This window comes from Rissa tridactyla, chromosome 5, assembly GCF_028500815.1.
Source record: "Rissa tridactyla isolate bRisTri1 chromosome 5, bRisTri1.patW.cur.20221130, whole genome shotgun sequence".
Lineage (NCBI taxonomy): Eukaryota > Metazoa > Chordata > Aves > Charadriiformes > Laridae > Rissa > Rissa tridactyla.
Window position 1 is genome coordinate 38,356,715 of NC_071470.1, and position 20,903 is coordinate 38,377,617.

At 47.0% G+C, this 20,903-nt stretch overlaps 1 protein-coding gene across 4 annotated transcripts; it reads right to left on the reverse strand.

Annotated features, from left to right (window-relative positions):
• Positions 1 to 1,221: 1,221 nt before the first annotated feature.
• Positions 1,222 to 20,469, reverse strand: PANK2 (pantothenate kinase 2). Of its 4 annotated transcripts, none has more exons than XM_054202615.1 (7): positions 20,183 to 20,469; positions 10,161 to 10,513; positions 8,816 to 9,069; positions 7,615 to 7,791; positions 7,241 to 7,364; positions 5,251 to 5,376; positions 1,222 to 4,791 (listed from the first exon to the last, which is right to left on the reverse strand). In XM_054202615.1, exons 1-7 carry the CDS (start codon positions 20,418 to 20,420, stop codon positions 4,741 to 4,743), a joined length of 1,323 nt encoding a protein of 440 aa, XP_054058590.1. In that variant the 5' UTR covers positions 20,421 to 20,469; the 3' UTR covers positions 1,222 to 4,740. The 4 variants fall into 4 exon arrangements, with proteins under 4 accessions (XP_054058590.1, XP_054058592.1, XP_054058591.1 ...); XM_054202617.1 differs by lacking the exon at positions 20,183 to 20,469 and adding an exon at positions 17,900 to 18,839; XM_054202616.1 differs by lacking the exon at positions 20,183 to 20,469 and adding an exon at positions 11,561 to 11,823.
• Positions 20,470 to 20,903: the final 434 nt, after the last annotated feature.

Genomic DNA, 20,903 nt, shown 5'->3' on the forward strand with positions numbered 1-20,903 from the left:
CCTGGAAATACCCAGCTGAGGGGGATTTTGCAGGTCCCAGGCACAGCTTGGGCTGCCTGGCTCCGGAAGAGGTTTCTCCTTCCACCAAACCACCTTCCCAGCCCAGACCCCAGCCCATGGGCAGGGGCTCCCACCCCGGGGGCAGCCAGCAAGGCCTAACTGGGCTATTGCCAACCTCCCACTGGCCATGGGAGTTAGAGGCGTTCAGCTCCCAGGCTCCATGCTATGGGATTTTCTGGGGTCCAGCTTGAAACCCCATCTCCTGCTCGCCTCCAGGCTCCACCAGATGGGCGGAAAATCACCCTTTCATCCTCTCAAATCTCTGCTCTCCACCCCTGCCTGGCCACGTTTGGGCTGCTCAGCTGGGGCCGTCCCTACAGGAACCTGGTGTGGAGGAAGCAGAGCTCCCACCTTGCCTTGTCCTGCTGTCCCCTGTCCTGCTGTCTCACCGTCCCTGCCCAGTTGCAGAGGGCTGCTGCCCTCTAGTGCTGGCTGCACCCCCCAAAGCTGGGTGCTGGGGGCAGGTCCCACCTGGAGATGTTCTGCTTCACCTTCTCCAGAAGGAAACACAAGTGAAATTCTCGCTGCCCTCCTAGTCATCTTCTAGAAGCTCCAGACAGTCATGGTCATGAAGAGCTTGCTGGGTGAAGATTCCCGCTGGTGGGACACAGCTGCAGAGAGTCTGGCCAAGCCACAGTCTGGATCCAGCACCAAGATCAACAAAACACAATTATTTTTGTTACTTCCACCCCCGGTTCCTGCTCTGGAGAGATCCTCGCTTTGACCTCCAGTCCAGCCTGTATCATCCATACCAACCTGTATCATCCATACATTAAAGGCCAAAGGGCCTCCAAAGTACCAATCATCATCTACCACCAAAGTCTTTCATGAAACCCTAAAACGCTGCAATTTGCCCTGGAATGATGTTAGAAACCCACCTGACTGGACTGACTGGTGCTGGGAGCCCACTGCTGCCAACAGAGCCTTGCGATACCCCTCAGGCCGCCTCGGGGCCCTGAAGCCCAGCTGCAAAATGAAGCTCAGACCCAACTCCTGTCGAGCACAAACCCCCCTTCCCTCGGAAGCACAGACCCCCGCTAGCATTTGGGTTTTGGTCAAACCTGGTATATAACCCCGTTTTTAAGGTACCTGGTTAAGAACTGCCCCCTGCATTGCCCAAGCAGCAACCGAGCATCCGGAAGGGATTCTCTCACCACAAGCAACAGCCAAATACTGATTTATTTTTTCCCCATCCATTAATGTGCTGTGCAATGCCATTTCCAGAGAGCAGAACACGCACAGGGAGTGAAAAGTAATTAAGGATTGCTGACAGTTATTGTTAATAAGCTTCTAAAATCAACTGAAAGGTGAAGGACTCATTTACACCCATTTCACTGGCATGTTCTTGATGCCTGTTCAGATCAACATTCATCCCTTGCTCTGTAGCTAGGAAGAGTGAGACAAGAAGCAAAGGTAAGAGTTTCAAGTATATAAAAATAACTGTAATACTTTATTACAAGAAGAAAAAAAACACAAAAAACAAACAACAATTTACAAAAAAATACACACGACACATCAGGGACTTTGGTGTCGGCCATCAGACCACACAGGATCTACTCGAAATCCACAGAAAGAGGAGTGACGCGCACACACACACACACAAGCGCGCAGAGCGAACACGGGGAATAGCGCGGGACGCTGCTCCCAGAGACTCCAGCCTCAGGGCAGGGACTTCTTGCAGAGCAAGGGCTGCTGCAGGGGCTTCTCAGCTCTCCACACCTTCCCTCTCCCTTAACAACATCATTTCATGGTAGCTGCTTCTTCCCCTCAGTTTTCAGCTCCAAGGCTATTGCTATTTAAAAAAAAAAATCAGCCCCTCTTCTGTGCAGGAGGATTCGGAGGAGGTTTATACATGCCCTCCGCACACTGATGTGGTCTGTATCAAATCCCCGGGACTAATTAAAGCTGCTAAGCCCGCACGGGCCCAGCGCCACCACTGAGGTATTACACCAAGGAGCGACGCAGGTCCTGGGCACAAGGAGATTTTAAAGAGCCAAAGTGTGTTTCTGTTTCTTTTCCATGGGTCGAACCACGGCCCGAGTTTTGACCGTGAGGGTGGGTGACCCGGCTGAAGTGGCAGTTACCTTTTATAGGTAAGGTAAAAAAGGTAAGTTACCTTTTATGTGGTAGAGATAAAGTTAATTCTAGAAAACCTGCAATCAGCAATTCAGAAGTGGAGTTGTTTAATACACCTACTTGGGGTATCTTTCACGCAATTTCACAAGAAATGAAGAATAAATGAGGTCTCAGATGCAATAGATCCCAAACAGGTTGCGCAGGGAGGTGGCAGATGCCCCACATCCCTGGAAACATTCCAGGTCAGGTTGGACGGGGCTCTGAGCAACCTGGACTAGTGGAAGATGTCCCTGTCCCTGGCAGGGGGTTGGACTAGATGATCTTTGAAGGTCCTTTCCGACTCAAACCACGCTATGACTCTGTATTATCCTGCTTGACCCCCATAACACGTTACGTTGAAAGCAGAGCGGGATACGAACCCTGCACTATACTGCAGGAAAAGCACAAAAAATTTTCTTCCGCAGACGGCACGTAGCAAAGAGGACCTTTCACATGCACACTACTCTCTTCCTACCTCGCGTTTTTTTGTGGTTGCCAAACTACTGGCCGCATTCAGGAAGTTCCATGCCCACAATGAACTGAAGTTTAGAAAACGCCTTGTTTTACGCCATGTCTGCTGTCTGGAACACTTACCCGGCAGAGCTGACCGGGCAGGCTTCAAGAGAAATATCACACAGGATCTGATCTAGCAAAGAGTAGGTCTTCCAAATTTGTAGTTTCTTCCTGTTTCTGGCCCAAAGGAGAGGCGGGTACCATGCAATGAACCCAGCGAGCTGCGGAGCACCTTGCGAGTACTCGGATTTCGGGCTGCAGCAACGGGTAGAGCCGGGCACGATTTTACTGCGCGTTCCTGCACCTAAACCGCAAGCTGCCAAACCGGCATGGGCCGTCCAGCGCTGCCAGCAGCTACCAAAACGAGCACGAAAATCAACTTATCCGAGAAGAACCCACGACTTTAAAAGAGGTGTTGGAGTCAGGATGACGGTCGCTCCGATGTCCTGAGATAAACCCCAACAAGTACGAACTGAAGCCATCGGCACTCGGGTTCCACGGCAGACCGCGTTGCCCCGCTCGCAAAGGGACGGCTTCTACACGGAGCCGAGCTGCCCAGCTGGAAAGGCGGAGCACCGCATTGCGGAGCGCGCTTGGAAGCGGCGTCTCTGTTCAGCTGACATCATCACGGGAAGGTGCAGATGGCTCCTCAGAAAAGCAGCTTTTTCCACGCTCCCCGGCTGGAGCGCAGTTGTACCAAAATAACTTGATGCCGGCAGCGCGGCAAAGAGAACACGAACGCCCGTCTTGCTAAAGATCTTGTTCACTTCGTAACGCAAGATCCGAGCCTGGGAAGGACTTCTGCCAAGCGCAGGGCAAAGCGGAGATACCAGGAAGGAAGGTCAGGGCACAAACCCTATGCCTCCTGCTTCTCTTTTTCAAACTGCTGCCCACTACCGGCATCTCCGCGGTTTTGAGAGAGCGTTTATTCAGTGTGCAATGCGCCATTTCTAAACCCCCAGCCTGAGATCTTTAGGGGTTCCAAACTGCAGCAAGCCCGTCTGCAGGCTGCACGCAAGACCCCACGCACAGAGAAAACAGAAGACTACAGCACGCATACGGGAAGGAGAGATTTCCCCCGGAAACTACTAGTTTAGCAATTAATAAACATAAAATGGAACATTGCAGAGAAGAACCCAAGTGTATGACTGAAAGTAAAAGAAATCTCTTTGGTATTGTTATACGCAGCCAAGTATTACAACAGAGAAAAGAAACCCCAAACAAAAACCCCACTACGTTCATCTTCAAATTTGCTTTTAGCAGATGTCAAGATCAGGGGCTGACAGCCACTCCTGATGCTGTGCCAGCCCTATGGCGCACACCAGAAGGTTACTGTGGTCTGCATAGAAGCGTTACCGGCTGAAATCAGGAACAACCTGAGCAGATCTGGGCTACCCGAGGCACAGGATTTGCGCCTTACCTTTCGTCTCTAATAAATCTGCGTACATAGATAAGAGACTGCGGTAACAGGAATAAAGCCTCACTGATAGCAAGCACAACGGTGTTCGAGAGGCCACTGCGCGGGTCAGAGGAGGCAGAACTGGTCCATACGATTTCCACACTCCGGGGCTGTGCTGATGCTCTTTCCCCTTTACAGACAATTAATGCCAACGCAATGCCCTTCTTTTTGCGGAACGTAAAACGCTGCAGCTGAACCCTATGAACTGTGAAGTGGGTGGACATTCCAGCACTCAAAGGAATCTCGATGGAGGGAATAAGAGTGCAAGTCTTCTATTATGTCACCACCATTAAACATATGTAGAAGACTACATAAAAAGGGCTATTTGATGTCAGCAACTAATGCCCAACAGATGTTCCACATACAACCGCCATCTTCGGTCAGCGTGTTTGCATATATACTTCTGAACGAACCTGTGTTCTAACTGAAGACTGGTTTCAACTGTTTACAGACAGAAACGCAACAGTCCTTTTCTTGTCTCATCAGCTCATGCACAATTATTTTAACAGTCACGGAACAGATGCTTTGAAGCGAAAGGGTGACCCAGGAAGCACCCTGACTTCGTAGGTCCAACATACAGGATCTGCACGGAGTCAGGCTGAATCCAGGAGTTCCAGAAGAGCGCCGACTGCACCAAAATAACCCTGAAGAGCAAACAGACAGGAATATCTATTAAAAACTCAAACGTGGGCATGCACCTGGCACAAGAACAGTAACAGTACATGTGTGGTGTAATTTTAACAACTTATAAAGGACAGTGGAAAGAAATAACTATAGGCAGGTACATTACAAAATAGATGCTAACTATAACCGCTGTTTTGCAAAGCAGAGCTGCACAGAATCATCTACACTGTCAATAGTCTTAATAGAAAGCTCACAAGCAAGACAAAATTGGTAGCAAACAATTCTAATATTAGCTACTGGAAGAATATTCATGTTTTTTCTGACCCAACACTGGGCATGGCAGTTACTGTGGCTGTAGTCACAAAGCATGGGGAACCTGCTGCAGAGCGTTTATCATCAACAGCTACAGACCCCACACACCTGGTTCACGAAAGCTTTGAAATCTGGCATGAGAAAATAAATTTAAGAAGTCATTTCACCTCATGTTCCAAGAAAAGTGCTTTTAACTGTCCCTTTGACCAGTAGTCCAAAGCGTATGCCAGAAGCCTCATCGAGATTGTATTGATCCGAAGGAAATTGCCAACAAACACCACTCGATTAATGTTCTGCAAGTATTAAGGAAAAAAAAAAAAAAGGAACATTAAGGCTGAATGCCATTTTCCGTTTGCAACGATGAAACCCCTACCTTGAAGTAAGAGGAAAAAGGTTACACTTATAGTGCCTTTTAAAAATGCCACACACAGCTTTTCAAATACACTTTCCAGTGAGACTTGATGAAAAACAACCAGCCGAAAGCAGAGGGAAACCACCAGTCGACGTTAAAGCAACCAGGTCCAGAGAAACTGCGTCGCCCCGAATAGCTGTTCTGGCAGCTAAAGAGCGTCACTGCCTCGGTGAGTGGGGAAGGGTTAGAATGCACTCGCAGCTTTCTGAATTTAGAATTTTAAAACTGGACCCAAAAGAGCCGATCTGCAAGCAAGAGATGGCACTGAGTCCGCTTGGGGTCTGGCAGCGGCAAGAGACGGTTCAAAAGAGCGAGGCGAGATCAAAAAGGGTGCACCGAGATGGTCAGGAGCTGCACTGGGAAGGGCCAGAGGCTGCAACCAAACACATACGCACAAAAAAGCCCAAGTAAATGCTGAAACTGTCAGGCAGGATCTGCAGAACATTATAAGCACCCACAATTCTACCAGAAAGCAGTAGCAGCCAGGTCATGTTAAGACACAGGCTCTTCCAGACTACCCAGAAATCCAGAGGTGTAACTACAGCCTTTCTAGCTTAGGAGTTTGAATAGAACGGCTGATTTTTCGCTATGAGATTCTTATACTGGTGAGGAACACTGATCATCAAGTGCCATCTCCTCTCTCCCCCCCAACTCTGGCCTTTGACTCATCACTTAAAAAGCTGAATGTCTCTATACTGTTAATCTGAGGGAAAAAAAAAAGGAAAAAAGATTTAGAAACCCATAACCAACACAATTCTGAAAGAAAGGAAAAGACCAACCAAGTAGTGACACTTCGTATCTAAATCAGACTTCCAGCCAAACTTTTTCAATCCCAAAATAGTTCTCCTGAGCCAAGTGATGAACTCTGAACCTTTCTTGTTCTCCAACAAGAAAATAATTTTCACTTCCTCCTCTTAATAAGGAATCAGATCTGCTCCTTCACTCACGCCCTTCTACGGATTTCCTTCCATCCCCACATGCATTAACGCTTTCCCCTAACCACTCCGCATCCTCTCTGCATTCGGCTGTGTACTCTATAGAGTGAGCGCTCAGCAGATGTATGGTGGGCAGGACTCTTTATAATACATCTTGCTTAGTTTCAGCAGTAAACAAAGGTAAATAACAAGCATCTGCCAACAGCAACAGGAGTCAGGAGGACGCTTCACCCCATTAGCTCATCCCATGGGACCAGGCTCCGTGTGGAGAGCATGTCTCTGCTCTTTCATAGCCCTGTACAATGCTGCTTGACATGAATGCAACAAGGCAGCACTGTAAAGAAGCTGAAAGCACAAAGATACAGGAATGGCCGTGGAAGCGGTGGGGCCTGACCAAGAAATGGGAGAGCAAACTCGTAAAAACAACACAGGAAAGGTATCCAGCCCCCACACCCCTCCACCCTGCCTTGCCTTCTCTCTCAGCGGTCCCAAGAGCTGTAGTTTATCACACACCTTCTGTTCCTCAAACCATCGCAGAGAAGCTGTTTTAACCCCTGACCAAGCAGGGGACCTAACGAGACCAACAGCCAACCCCTAATTCATTCAAGCACAACGATCTGGCTCAAACTACACAGACAAAGTTTACTGAAGAAACCAAAACGAGCAGATTACAGCTTACTGAACATCCAAAAAGACTAGCATGAACATGCATCTACAGAAGCATATGCAGGGAACAAGAGATTCTGCGTGACAGGAGCACACAGGCGATGCTTCAGACAGGAAGCAAAGAAACAAATTTCCCCTTAATACCTCATTAAGTGCACACATCCGTGCTATGGAGCCAATGTTATTAGTGATGGTTATTAACGTAGCCTTTGCGAGGTCCTCTTTGCTGACAGATTCCCGCTTCTCCTTGCTCATCATGTTTCCAAAGCTGCAAAGACAGTTTTTCAGGTTAAAAGTTCATTTGCATCAGAATTCCAGGAGAAATGGGAACCGCTAATTTAATCAAAGTGATTAATTGTCAAGTATTTCTTTCTAACTTCAAAAAAGTATTGCTACCAGTAATCTAGATCAGGTAAAACAGAACAGCAGGAGGAATGGCAGCTCTCCTAAGAGACATAAATCCAGTTTTTCATCCTTGCGGCATCTCCCGTGAAAATAAATATCAATCAAGTCATTACCTGGATGCTACAGCCCAGCCTGGCAATCCAAATCGCTCATAGTCTCCTCCGTAAATGTCCCGCACTAGTTTGTCCACTTTGGTACTGTCTCCATGGGAGGCCATCTCAAGGGCCTCTTCAAAGGTGGAGCAACCGGTAAGAAGGCAGCAGAGACCAAAAAAGGTTCCACCTCCAAGGCTGCAACATAAGGCAAAATGAAAGTCACCTGCCTTGCTTCTAAAGAGACAGAGAAAGAAAATGGCTTGTTCCAGGGAAAGCTGGGATTACTCAGCTATGCTCCGTTAGCTCAGGTTGCCCCATTCCTTCAGCTGCTTCTCTTTTCAGTGAGAGCAATCTTGGAAGAGCAGCAGTTTTCTTTAAATCTGTTACTTTCAAATAACCTACAGCCCGTAAGGAATCCCACGCCCTCACAGCCTTCTGCAGAGGGCATGTTTCTGAATGACAAATTGATTTTCTTATTTTACAATATCCACCTTCCTCCCAGCACTCAGAGAAGTCAATCTTAAAATAAATATTAGTCCTTAGGGATAACTGGAGTATTAGGGCACAGCTACTCAAAACTTAGGGGAAAAAAAATACATCCCTGTTAACTTCACAGTACACACATGCCAATAATGATGTATAGTAAGAGGAAATCTGTTCTGTGGGGTTTTTTTATTATCATTGATAACTTTCAGGAAATTCAGGAAAGCTTAAAGCCACAGAGCTCTTTGGCTTTGCCTGGCAACAAGAGTCACATCTTCAGGAAGGGTAGCTGCAGCGGTCCAGCAACTGTCTGGGGAGTTACTGCCGCGCCAGCATCCCTTCCACCAAAGTAAGGTAACTTTTGGAAGTCAGGATGCAAATCTCTACTGCTAGAATCAAAGCTAACAGTTGTTAATATGATCACGATGAGTATATTTGGGATAATCCCAAACTATGGGATCTTTCTGATAGCAAATAGAACAGTTTAGAAGCTGTTTTTTCAGTTGCCCTGCTGTAGGAACTAAAGAGACTGGTTGCAGTAAGCAAACCAAAACATGAAATTCAGATTTTCTCTTCCAGGAGGGATCTCTGTTGGCAGAGATGAGGGACTGCAGTAAAAGCAGACGCTCCGTCATTCAGCTCAAGCTTGTCCCTGAAAATGTCATCTACAATGAAGAAACACATTCCAGATTCTAAAATAAAACTCAACGTGAATGTACCCCCTCACGGCACTCACCTGGTGCCCGTTACCCGTTTATAGTTTTCTTTCGAATATACAGCCAAAATGCTGACCCCTGAGCCAATGTTCACCAAAAGGAGAGGATACGGATTCTCCAAGTTGAATGGGAGCTTCTGACATCTTTCAGCATCCGTCGGGTTTTCAAAATAGTAGCACTCTGAATGTCCATTGAATCCAACTGAATCAATGTACAAAACTCCTTTAATAAGGCAATCGAGTTCATCTAGCTTACAAAGCTGGAGGTCACCCATCTGGCGGAAAAAAAAAAAAAAAAAGAAAAAGAAGAATATTCAAGAAGCAGCTAGGGATCTGAAGTGTTTATGCTCAGGGCTAGAAAAATGCATGCACTGACAGCTAAATTCAGCTATCTCCACTACTCCCTGTGGTGGCTGAGAGAAGTACAGATCACAGGAGGGCTCCGTCTTGTCTTTCTCCATGCACGCGGACTGCTAACTACCCCGGCCCTAAAGTGGGCAAACATGGAAGAGGGGGGAAACAAACAACTGGATCCACAAATGGACGCCAAGAGAATCCCATCATCTTCCAAGGGCCCGATTTAGGCCCTGACTCTGAGGCACTGGCATGAAAAGACAAAGAAAAATGAGAAGGGACTTCACTGTTGGACAAAAATAAATAAATAATCAATTAAATAAATCGAAAAACCAAAACCCAGCCAAAAAACCACCCAGAAAACAAAGGAAGTTATGAAACTGTTTTCCCCTCATGTCACTGCCTCAACCGCACAAAAAGCCTCATTATTTGGTGCATTTTTTTCAAGCCCTGGTGAAACAAAGTTTTTATTACATATGTTTTTCACCTATGAACAAGAATCAAACTTAGAATGAAGCCACATGATGATGTCAAACTCCAGCTACCAACGCTCTTTCAGTTAATTCACCACCAAATTTGACTGCACCTCAATCAATCAGCTCACTCACGCGTGTGTTAGAAATGAAACCACATGCGCAAGGGAAAAACAAAACAAATATTAAGCACGTGAAAGACAGCAATGAGAAAAAACCCCACAAGACTGACATCAGCATAATCAGAGATTATTAATACAGAGAAAGTCTTGTAAGAGCCCACGCCATGGAAGTCAGAGAATAATTTTAGAGTTACAAGAATGTTACATGCACTTTCAGGAAAGAAAGTCTCCTAATCTGGAGATGGGAACTTGACTCCACATGCTGTTTCCTGAACCAAGTTCAATTTGAGTTAGGTACACTCTTCCAAAGCTAAGATTTAGAGAAGTTTTAGAGCCTGCAGAGAAAGTTTGCTAGTTTTCAGCTTTAAGAAAATTTCACTACCAGATCCTAATTGTATAGAAGCCAAAAATGCATACTGTGAGAAAGTCCTGCTCAAATTTGTACGCTCCACCTCCCGTGGCACATAAGGTAGTATGGAGGCTTGAGAAGTGTTTTTCGCTTCCCATTTGAATAAAAGCAGGCATGTCATGAGTAGGAAAGCGTATAAAGTGCAGATTGCCTTTACGTCCACACAGGGTAAGGTCCTTTAGTTCAAGGTGCACATCCCGAATGCCTGTAGATCCATAGGCTACATTTGATGTCAGGTATTTGCGGATGCTTTTGAGGTTTTCCACTTCTTCCTCCTCTTCTTCAGCAGTGATGTCCTTTGGTTCAAAATAAACAAGTTTCACCAAGGTCCCTCCAATATCCAAGCCAAACCAAGGAAAGACTAAAGAGAGGAGAAAAAAAAACAAGGAAAAAAAAAAAAAGAGGAAGAGAGTATGATACTGTCATACCACCGGCAAAATACTTATGAACTGAATTAATACACGCAATTCCCTAGGGACTCCAAGATGCAGGCCTGTTTGATCTTTTCATTTGTAAAGTGGAAAACACAAGAGAAAATGTTAGCAGTCTCATCTGTCTTTGACAAGTGTGGCTGAGACTCCTCTGTCCATGGACTTAACCCCTGTTTTGAGATACCTCGTGTTCAGGAGCTCCCCCAACATTTGATACGCAATCCTCAAAATACTTACACCACCACGCAGCACTGAAGACAGACACAGCGCAGGTCTGACAGCATCCATACACCCGCTAGACGCTGCTGCCATTTTAATCCCCCGCTATTTCTTTTATAAATTTCTGAGCCAGAGCCAGAGCCAAGGATAATACCACCGCTTTTACATCAAAAGGATGTACAAACGTTAACTAATTACAACACATAACTGAGGTAGACAAGTAATCTAAGATGCCCCAGGGAGACAAAAACAAATGTCTAATTGGATTATTTTATTAGTCAAATTCCCCCATGGTACAAAATATGCATTACTGTCAGGCCCAGCAACATTTACAGCTGTATTAGATAATGAGCTTCTTGGAAAAGATCAAGAGAAAACCCTGATCAGATGGAATCTGCGATTAGAGCTGAGAGCTGGAACAGATTAATATTACTATTAATGAGCTAAAGGATAGACTAGAGCTAACAAGATACATGGGCTCCAGAGCAAAGAGAAAAACATAGCCACATGTTATGGCTTATGGCACCGGGATTAAACCCTTGCGTTTTTTCCAAAAGAAAAAAAAGAACGTTTAGAAAATAAACCTGAATGCAGCATAGATGTTACTAACGTTCCTCTGGAAAGAAGGATCTCAGGTTTTAGTAAAATTCTTACACATCAGAGACAGGAATGATAACATGCTACTGTTACTTTTGCAAAATATGTTTGCTTATCTGCAGACAGATAAGCATGCAACACGAAGAAGCCCTCCTTCCTACCGCCATTTGAAAGCGAGCGTCCCTCCGGTTAAACTCAGGGGAGCAGCAGCCACCTCCAGAAAGCAGAACCGCCCAAGCCAGAGCATGTTCCTTGTCCCTTCGTCCCGGAGGTGCCGGCGGAGGCCCCGCCACTCGAGCTGCAGGAGCACTAAGGAGTCAGAGAGCAACACCTAAATACCCAGAGGCAGCACTTAAGAAAGCTGAACAACAAAGAAAACAACCCAGGGGCAGGAGGGGAGCTCACTCCCAGACCAAACCACCTCTGAAAAGCCACAAACCCGACAGGCAAGCACGTGTTTGAAGACGATGTATCCTCTCCTCGGCAGGTTAAATTGGTTGCTGTACAGAGAAGAGGTAAAACAGGCCCTTTTAGAGCGCCACAGTTCCCCAGAAGCTGCTACAGCCATCAGCTACCCACGTTATTTTTAAATCACCGAGTTATTTTTATATATTTACATAGAGGCCACCCCAACCATCAGCAAAAGAAATCTTGAAAGAAGATGCAAGCTCTATTTTAGGAGGCATGTCCAGATCTCAATCATCCTCTATTTCTAATCCATTTACTTCAAACAAGAACGGACATAAAAATAACTGTTCATGAATGAGAGAGAGAGAAATCTGAATCACAGTCCAACAGAGGAAAGAAAGCAGGAGCAATTCAAGGACTTTTCTCATGACAATTTCTCATTCTGTACTCCAGAATTCAAAATTGCAAACTCTATCAGCATTTCAGGATGGAAAGTCTACCAAGTGCTTTACTTGGGAAAAAGTTTAGCCCATGTGTCTGACTTTCCCTCATGAAAACCTTACTATAGCTAAATTAAACAGTTAAGTTACTTCTCAAGAGAAGAATTCTGGCTGCCTGGGCCTCATCACGTAACATGAGGAAAACCATATCCCTGGGGACACCAGACCAGGGGGAGCATCCTCATAGGAAGGGGAGTCCAAGACCCCAGAGTATAAGTGAAAGTAAAAGGACAAACTTCAGGGGTTTTGTAAAAGAAATGGCCTTGTTGTGGAGTGTGGCAAAAGCACCTGAGCCGGCAAAGAGACGTGACAGAGACCACAACCACTCCAACAGGGAGACGGACGCCCTACTTGTGCACGGCGGGCATCTGGGCAGCAAACACCAAGTGTCTGCGTGCTTCACTCACCTGCACACGCCTGCTCATCCCAATGCCTTAAACTTAAAAATCCATACACAGGCCCACCTGATGTGATATTAAAGCCACATCTAATATGGCATATACACCCATAAGTCAGCAGTCCCATATTAATGGCAGAATAGGACGCCCTCAAAGTATTTTGTCTTTCTTTGAATCAAAGTCCTATTCTTATCAACTAACTACCGCAGAAAAATGCTTTGAACACAGATCGTGCCCTGCTATTGAGAGACACACGGGTGAAAACAGGGCACTGGCAGCCAAACCAGAGCCTTCTGCTGCTGCTCCCATCCCTCCAGGCTAAACACCACTCTATTTTAATATCCAGTTCCTGTTCAGGATCACTAAAACCAGTTTCGCCACACGCACTGTGCTTTTCAATACTGTTTAAATTCTGTTGTAGAACTAGCAAGCTCTACAGAAGAAAAGGAACAGGAAGAGCCTTCTCCTGTTACTCAGCCAAGTCTTCTCCTGCCTGTTGTGGTCACTAACATCCTGGACTCCCTTTTCACAAACTTCCCGCTCTTAAAAGCACTCGGCTGCTTTGCCATCTCTGCTCTGACGAAGGGACTGGTTCCACAAAGCTCCTGTCCTGGTGCTGGGAAACCTTTTGATTTCTGGAATATATTTGCTCCTGTTAGGACATGTAATTTTGTTTTCTGAACTATGAAACCTGTGCTGTTTTTTTTTTTTTTCTTTAAAGCATCCGCACCCTTGTATTTAGAGACAGCAATCCTCTCCCCAGCCTCACTTTGCCAGGCTACAGGAGGGTGAAAACAGAGAGAGAGCACAGGGTGGGGTCTTGGAGATGCCCTCATTGGGGTGCAGCAGAAAAGCATCCAAAAACTAAGGCACGGTGCCCTGCCAAAGCCACGTAACTGAAAACGCCATATGGGCTGCTTCACCACAAGATAATGGGCTTCCACTCCAGAGTAGACATTCAGCTGGCAGTATAAGCCTTTGTTCAGTAGAATAACACTAGTTCACTTTAAAGTTGGCCATGAAGTTCACACACCAAACTCCTACATTCGGGGACACAAACCTTCCAAATTTTACGGCATGAGAACCACCAACTCGGTCCATCAGTTTAGGAAGCTTTCCTAGTCATGAAAAAACACAGCAGCTCCTTAGAAACTTCATCCCAACTCATTCTTGATGCCCTCAAGACCTTCAGTTTTGTAATATCTACAAATTTACTTTTTATTCAGGTGTTGTCAGCTGCCACTGAACTAGCAGAACATCCAAGCGTGGGGTTAAACCACGCCAGTTATCCACTGTCTGGCACATCAGAACACGTGGCTAAGGGGGAAACAGGAGCGATGCCTGCGGAGCTTGGTGTAAACTGGTCAGGCTGGGGTCGGGGTTTACCAGTCTTCACTCAGCACTGGCCCTGCTAAATCCCAGCTGGCCCCAAGAAGAGCATCCAACCTCCCAGTCTGGGACACAGCCCCAGGCCAGAGCTGGCTTCACCCATCCGTGCAGCACCAGCTGCAGAAAGCCTCTGCGTGGAGCAGCTGGTGTTCGCAATCTGCCAACAGCTCGGCTATACCTTCAGTAACTCACCAGGGATAAATTCTAAAAGATAGCCTATTACAGTAATTAACTTGAACCAAACGATTCTTAATTATGGATCTCTCATTATATACATCCCAGCCACAGGTTAAGAATCCAAGGAAGAAGCGTGCTGGCTCAAAATTAAGTACTTCTCTAACATATCTTAAAGGATTCTCCGTGCAGTAAAACCCACACACAGCGCTTGATCTGGGGCATGAAAAAAACTTCCCCTATAAACCCATTTTTGTAGGAAAGGGGTGTGGCACACACAAAAAAGAGGAGGAAATTATTTCAACGACATGGAGAAATGTTTTTTTTTTCTTACACTTGCAGGAAGTCAGCCAACACGAACATGCAGGGCAGCGACAGCTCTTCCATATCTGAGAACTAGAAAAATCCATGCCTTCAAAGGAAGGAAGGAGGAAGCTCTCCTGGATGAATGCCATCACCATCTGCTACTGAGATTTCTCTTAAAACACTGATTTTTTCCCAACATCTACAGTGCAGTTGAAAGCCATCCAAAGATCTCTCCCTTTTAAGCCTCTAAAGCATTTTTTTCCAAAAAAGTCGCTGCAGAAGACAGCAGACCTAGAGCAGGGTGAGAGCTGGTGGCATCCAGGAGCCTTTGGGCAGCCCAGAGGCTGATTTTTCCCCATCAGAAGGTTCTGCTGAAATAACCGGCGCAAGAAGATGCCAGCTTTAATGGCCAAGGCAAAAAATGCAAACACTGCCTCTCTTCACCACCTCCCTGCTGGGGAAGAGCCTCGCACTTCTGTCCTTTCCAAGCGCTCAACAGCCAGAGAACGACAGGGAGGATGAGAAACCCACAGGCAGATCATGGAAGAGCATCACAGTGTGAAGCTCTGGACTCTCCTCTCACCCAGCACTTGGGGCTGGGACAGACTTTTTAGTAGCGCCTGTGATAGGACAAGGGGTAATGGTTTTAAACTAAAAGAGGGCAGATTCAGACTAGATAGAAGGAAGACATTTTTTACAATGATGGTGGTGAAACACTGGACCAGGTTGCCCAGAGAGGCTGTAGATACCTCATCCCTGGAAACATTCAAGGTCAGGTTGGACTGGACTTTGAGCAACCCGATCTAGTTGAAGACGTCCCTGCTCATTGCAGGGGGGTTGGACTAGATGACCTTTAAAGGTCCCTTCCAACTCAAACTGTTCTGTGATTCTGTGACCGTCTGGGAAGTGTTTACTTTCTCCCTGGGTATTTGGACATTCACAAGAAAGGCAGGAAATCCTCTTCTCAAAACCAGAACTGCTCTCCATTCAAAACCTTCTACAGCCTTTTTCCTTGAAGAAACTCTATATTTACTCTGTTAGCACAATGACAGCCAATAACCCCACTCTCAAACATTGTGTAAGACAAAAAATTATATCCAACAGTATTCAGTGTGAAAAGTAGCAGGGATACAAAGAAGGTGACTTATGGAACATGGCACCGCTCAGCAGATCAGGCACACAACCACGAGCCGTATTTTCACTTGCTCCCTAATGCAACACACTGCAACAGCAGTTATAAAGTATCTTAAAGCAATTTTTTTCCAAGAAAAAATTTCTTTATCTTTTGGCCTGACAAAATATTGTTTTCTCATAGCACAGATGCTTTTAAAAAGTAGCTCTATACGTACATTTTCACATCCACAATTTACAGACAGCTCTTTGCCTTGAAAATAAACCTTCTTCTAATGGGCTAATCTATGGATACGCCAACAACAAACAAAAGAGCAGCCTGCAAACAAAACTAAGGGCTATCAGCTAGCACTGAATAACCTCACACACAGAAAAGCTCAAGGATACTATGTGTTACCACAGCAAGAGCCCTGCCACCCTCCCTTCATCTTCAAATCCCTTTTAGAGTTAGACTGTAAGCTCTTTGGGGCAAGAAAAATACGACGACTTTATTTGTTATGTAAATTACTTTATAAAACTGGACACTATATAAATAAAAAAAAAAACCAACCAAACCTCAACAGACTTATTTCGAAAGCTACAGAAGTGTCAAGATGAAAGAGGCGATATAATTAAAGATCTCCACGGCGGATTTTCTTCATATGACAAGCAGCTCAAGTAGTATTTCAGACTGATCCTTAAGTTAGGAGCCAATTATACCAGAAGCTAAAAGAACTGCCTGCAGAGGAGCAATGAAGACTGAGGATTTAGTTGAGCATACGACAGCATCTCTACACTTACTCCACAATACTCAATGTTATATTTTAATAGTGTTATACCACGATGAAAAACTTGGAGATGGGGAAAAAAACATTCATCAGCATTTAACATAAAGCGACACTAAGTCTACATATCCTTCCATCTCTAAAAATAGGCTCTGCTAGGAATTCACATTTCATACACAATTCCAAAACATAAAAAGGTATTTAAAAAAATCAAAGATTAAATTTTATACTGCAAAAGAGCTGCCAAAACAGTCTTTTATTTGTTCCTCTACTTGGATAATGTGTATATTAAGAATTTAAAGCCATGCATACATTATGCCTTTCCATAATTCTGGCAGAAGATACCGAAACTTAGAAAAAAAAAAAAAAATCCGTTGAAAGGACTACAGAAAGGATGAGGACGTGGTTTTTGTTGGGGGGGGGGTCTCTTTTTTTTTTTTTTAAACCACACATGCATACATTTTTAGAAACTATTTGCAGGATGTTCTTCTTGACATTTTAGGTATCGGTTTTATTTTGGAATTCATGAATAGCCTACAATACAAACACACTTTATGTAACTTACTTTCCCTCCCCTTTTGTCAAACAGTAAAACATTATGGGTGATGCCCAGCAAAAACATCGAAACAAGCCTTTTTTTTTTTTTTTTTTTTTCTTCAGAGAACTAACAAACAGGCTACAGAAAGGAGAAGCATACTTTGTTACCCAGGGAAATAACCTAAACTCATCTCTACCAAGGAAACCAGGTTTCCATGAAAAGCAGTACAGCAGCACAGGAGAGCTAGGAGAGGCTGGGGGAAGGGGAAAAGGAAGGAAGCCGATGAACTGAATCGCTGACCTATTTCTCTTATCATAAGGAATATTCATTACAACAAAATATTCCCCTGCTCATTACGATCTGATCATCATCGGTTTTATGCCTGGCACTTAAACCTACCCACAGCATGCCATTTGGTATCCCACAATTACGTTACAGTAAATGTAAACGTGAATATCCTCTTTGCTCATCTGGGGAATTTCCAGTCCAGTTTTTAAGTGTAGATTTCAATAATGGTTCCGATAATTCATTACCAGAAAGGAATTCTTCTGTAGTCTCTAGAGCTGATAAAGCATTTTCTGCCTGTACTAATAATCCTGTCAAGCTCCTCTTCACCAACATAATAGACCAAAGCAGCTCGGAACTTCAACAAATCTCTCCTTCACAACATTTTCAAGGACACTCCTCACTCCCTTCTGAGAGCAACAGCGTCCTTGACTTCTTCTCCTTTTGCCTGTGGCACACTGAAAATCACGGCGTCTGCGATAAAGCCTTTCAGTTCCTATGAAGTGCACCAAGAAACATTTAATAGCCCGAGACGCACAAAAGCACACAGCTTGGACATCGATTGTACTGCTGGAGGTGGGGTTATTTCTGATATATCCAACCTGACCTGAGTCCCCTCAGTCTCAGACCTTCCCTGATCTCCGCAGTGAAACAGTCCTCGCCACACATTGCTGGTCCAGGCAGACGACTACGGAGGAAGAAAGATCACGAGCTTGAACCACAGCCCGCTGAAATCCTTTCATTCCTGGGGAAGCGGGGCTCATCTGCCAGGGCATCTGCCAGCACAGGCAGCAAGACAAGCCTCAAGGTCACCGAGCTTGTTTGCCACATACCAGCAGCAGACAAGTGGGAGCTAAAGTAGGACATTTTTGATCATACGCCCATTAAGCGGTTTGCTTTCATTTAGGCTTGCTTGAATCTTCCTTAATGTGGGATCGAGCATTTTAACTTCAAAACGTAATTTACTCTGACATCAGACGTTTTCCCTATTAAGGGATGTACTCGCTCAAGCATATTTTTCTTCCAATTAACACAAAAATCACTTAGGAAATACAGGCTACATCGTAATCCCGAATTGTACTCTGCTGACCTTCCAGACTCGACCCAAATCTTGTCGTGGAAGCTGCCAGAACACCTGTTTTCTTAGAAGTATCCCACACCAGTCTCTGCATTGAACTTTACCATAGCAAACCAGAACCTTAATGCCCAACTTTGAACTAAATTTTCCATAGAAGACACAGAAACTGCCCTCAAGCAAGGCAGGAGAGTATTATCACCTAATGGATAGCTCCATCTAAGTCCACCCTAATTTTCACGCCGGAGATCTCCTTCGTTTCCCTACAGCTAGCTGCAACCTACTAACTAGCATGTCTCTAATTAACAACCCCACAGATCCCATTGGTATGTTTTGCTGTGATTTCCTCACGATGATAGCCACACAAGCAGACTTTCACATACAAAGCTGGTTTTGCCGCATCTAAATCACAAGGATGCTCACCACTGCTAGTGTCATTACACCCCCCTACTAAATTTCTCTTCCATCCTATTAATTCTTGGGTAAGCAGAAAAACCCTCAATTACCTCAGTTATTCAACATTAACTCGACAATCATTTCCTGGTGCAGGATCACTCCTGTAATCCAGCACGATCTGGCAACGGAAGGAGGGGAGAGGCGAAGGGAACAGGTTCGCACAGCCACGCTGACGCTACGTTAGCATTGCCGAGCTGCACTTGCCTCAAATTAGTAACACAAGCAGCATCCTGTCCAGCAAATGTCTCTGAAAGTCTTTTAAGATCTAATTCCTATTTTTCACACTAAGGGCAAAAGAGAAGCTTCCTTTTTTTCTAGCAACCAAAAAACCCAGAAAGAATACTATTTAAAACATTACATTACTATGGTAAATATAGCATCTCAGCACTGCCAGCCAACAAACCAAGTCTTGCTAGGAGATGCAGGACAATTGTGATTCCTGGACTCATTTGCTAATGTCCTTTAATAGCTGCGCAGGTAACGGGGAACCACATTGACGCTATTTCATTTTCCGGGGATGGCAATTTCCTTCCAACTGGAAGGGCTCCAGCGCGAGTAATGAAACAGTCACTCGGTTCCACTTCAGACATGGCTGAAGGAAGTCACCAGCCACAGCCACCTGAGCGGCAGCTCCTGCTGCTGCCAAAATGAAGGCTGACATCCATTTTGCGCCTAACTCGCTCCACAGACCGCTCCCCATACGGCATTTAAAAACGTGGTTCAGGGGATGGTTTTTTGCCTTACAAAGCCTGGTTGGGTCTGTGCCCGGTCCCTGCCAAACCCGCAGGGCTCCCCCCTACCCAAATTTACACCCTTCTCTTTGCTCTTCATTGCTTTTCTCCCACCAGTTACCAGCCCAGACGTGCCGCCATCACCCCCTGGCTCTGGCTGCACGCCCCGGACCCTCCATCTGTCCTTCTGCCTCCTTTTCCTCACCCCGTGTCCCTGCCAGCGACCTTCCCTCCCCCTCAGCCCAAGGTCCCCAGCCTCTGCCTCCTGCCCCACCAGGCGCCTCCTCGCCCCACCACGTCCCCGCCGGCCTCTCCCAGAACTGGCCACGCAGGACAATGCACCACCCCCACGGTGGTGTCCCCAAACTGAGCACCCTGGGCCCCTTCCCCCCGCCCCACCCCGCCCGCCTGGCCCCGCCCCCTGCCGGCCCCACCCATCCAAGCCCCGCCCCACTCCGGCTCATTAGCATAATTCCACCTCCCCGACCGCGCCCCTTCCCCACTGACACCCTCTAAACCCCTCCCTCGGCCCCGCCCCCTCGGCCCCGCCCCTCCAAGCCCCGCCCCCGCCGCAGACACCCCCCACCACCCCCCCGTTCGTTCACCCCCCGCTCCCCGCCGCACTCACGCGGGCGGTTCTTGCGGACCGAGTCCCGCCGCTGGCGGCTGACGGAGCCGCCCCGTTCGCGGGGCTGCGGCCCCGCCGTGCTGTCAACGCCCGCCGTGGCGCCGCTGCTGCGCCGCCGCGGGGGTCCGGCCCCCTCTGCCCCCGGCCTCCGCCGAGGCTTCTCCTTCTTCTCCTCCTGCTCCTCCGCGCCGCCGCCGTTGCGCAGCGGCTCCATCCCCGCAGCGCGGCCCGGCCCCATGGGCCGCCCGCCCCGCCGCGCCGCGCCGCGCTCCCCGCAGCCGCCACCACCGCCGCAGCCACCGCCTCGCAGCGCGCTTGCGCCAAACGGCCCCCCGCGCGCCGCGCGCGCCCCCGGCCCCGGCGGCCCCCCCCCATCCACCCCCCAATCCGCGCCCTCCGCCGCACGGAAAGACAAGCGGCTCCGCCAATGGGAGAGAGGGATTGGAGGGCAAGCGGGGCGCCAGGCCCTCCCCCCGCGCTCGGGCGCGGAGAGTGACAAGCACGGCTACCCAATCCGAATGCATGATCGCGGCACGGACGGGGATTCAGGCGCCCGCGGGGGCGGGCCGATATGCGGCAGCGTTGGCCTATAGTTTTCCTTTGGGAAGAGAATGACGCGACAGCTATCCAATGATGTGATGCGGCTGCCCGGTCGGGGCGGGAGAAGGCTGGCTGATTGACAGGCCGGGTAACTATGGCAACGCAGGAGGGGGCCGTAAGG

What these genes read in the sequence shown, in the direction of transcription:
- PANK2 (XM_054202615.1), bottom strand. Translation starts at nt 20,420, where the DNA reads ATGGGGCCGGGCCGCGCTGCGGGGATGGAGCCGCTGCGCAACGGCGGC. An exon ending in TTGAGCAGGACTTTCTCACA is followed by an intron (nt 9,070 to 10,160) that starts GTATGCATTTTT and finishes TTTTTCCGCCAG; the next exon opens with ATGGGTGACCTCCAGCTTTG. An exon ending in GGCTGGGCTGTAGCATCCAG is followed by an intron (nt 7,365 to 7,614) that starts GTAATGACTTGA and finishes CTGTCTTTGCAG; the next exon opens with CTTTGGAAACATGATGAGCA.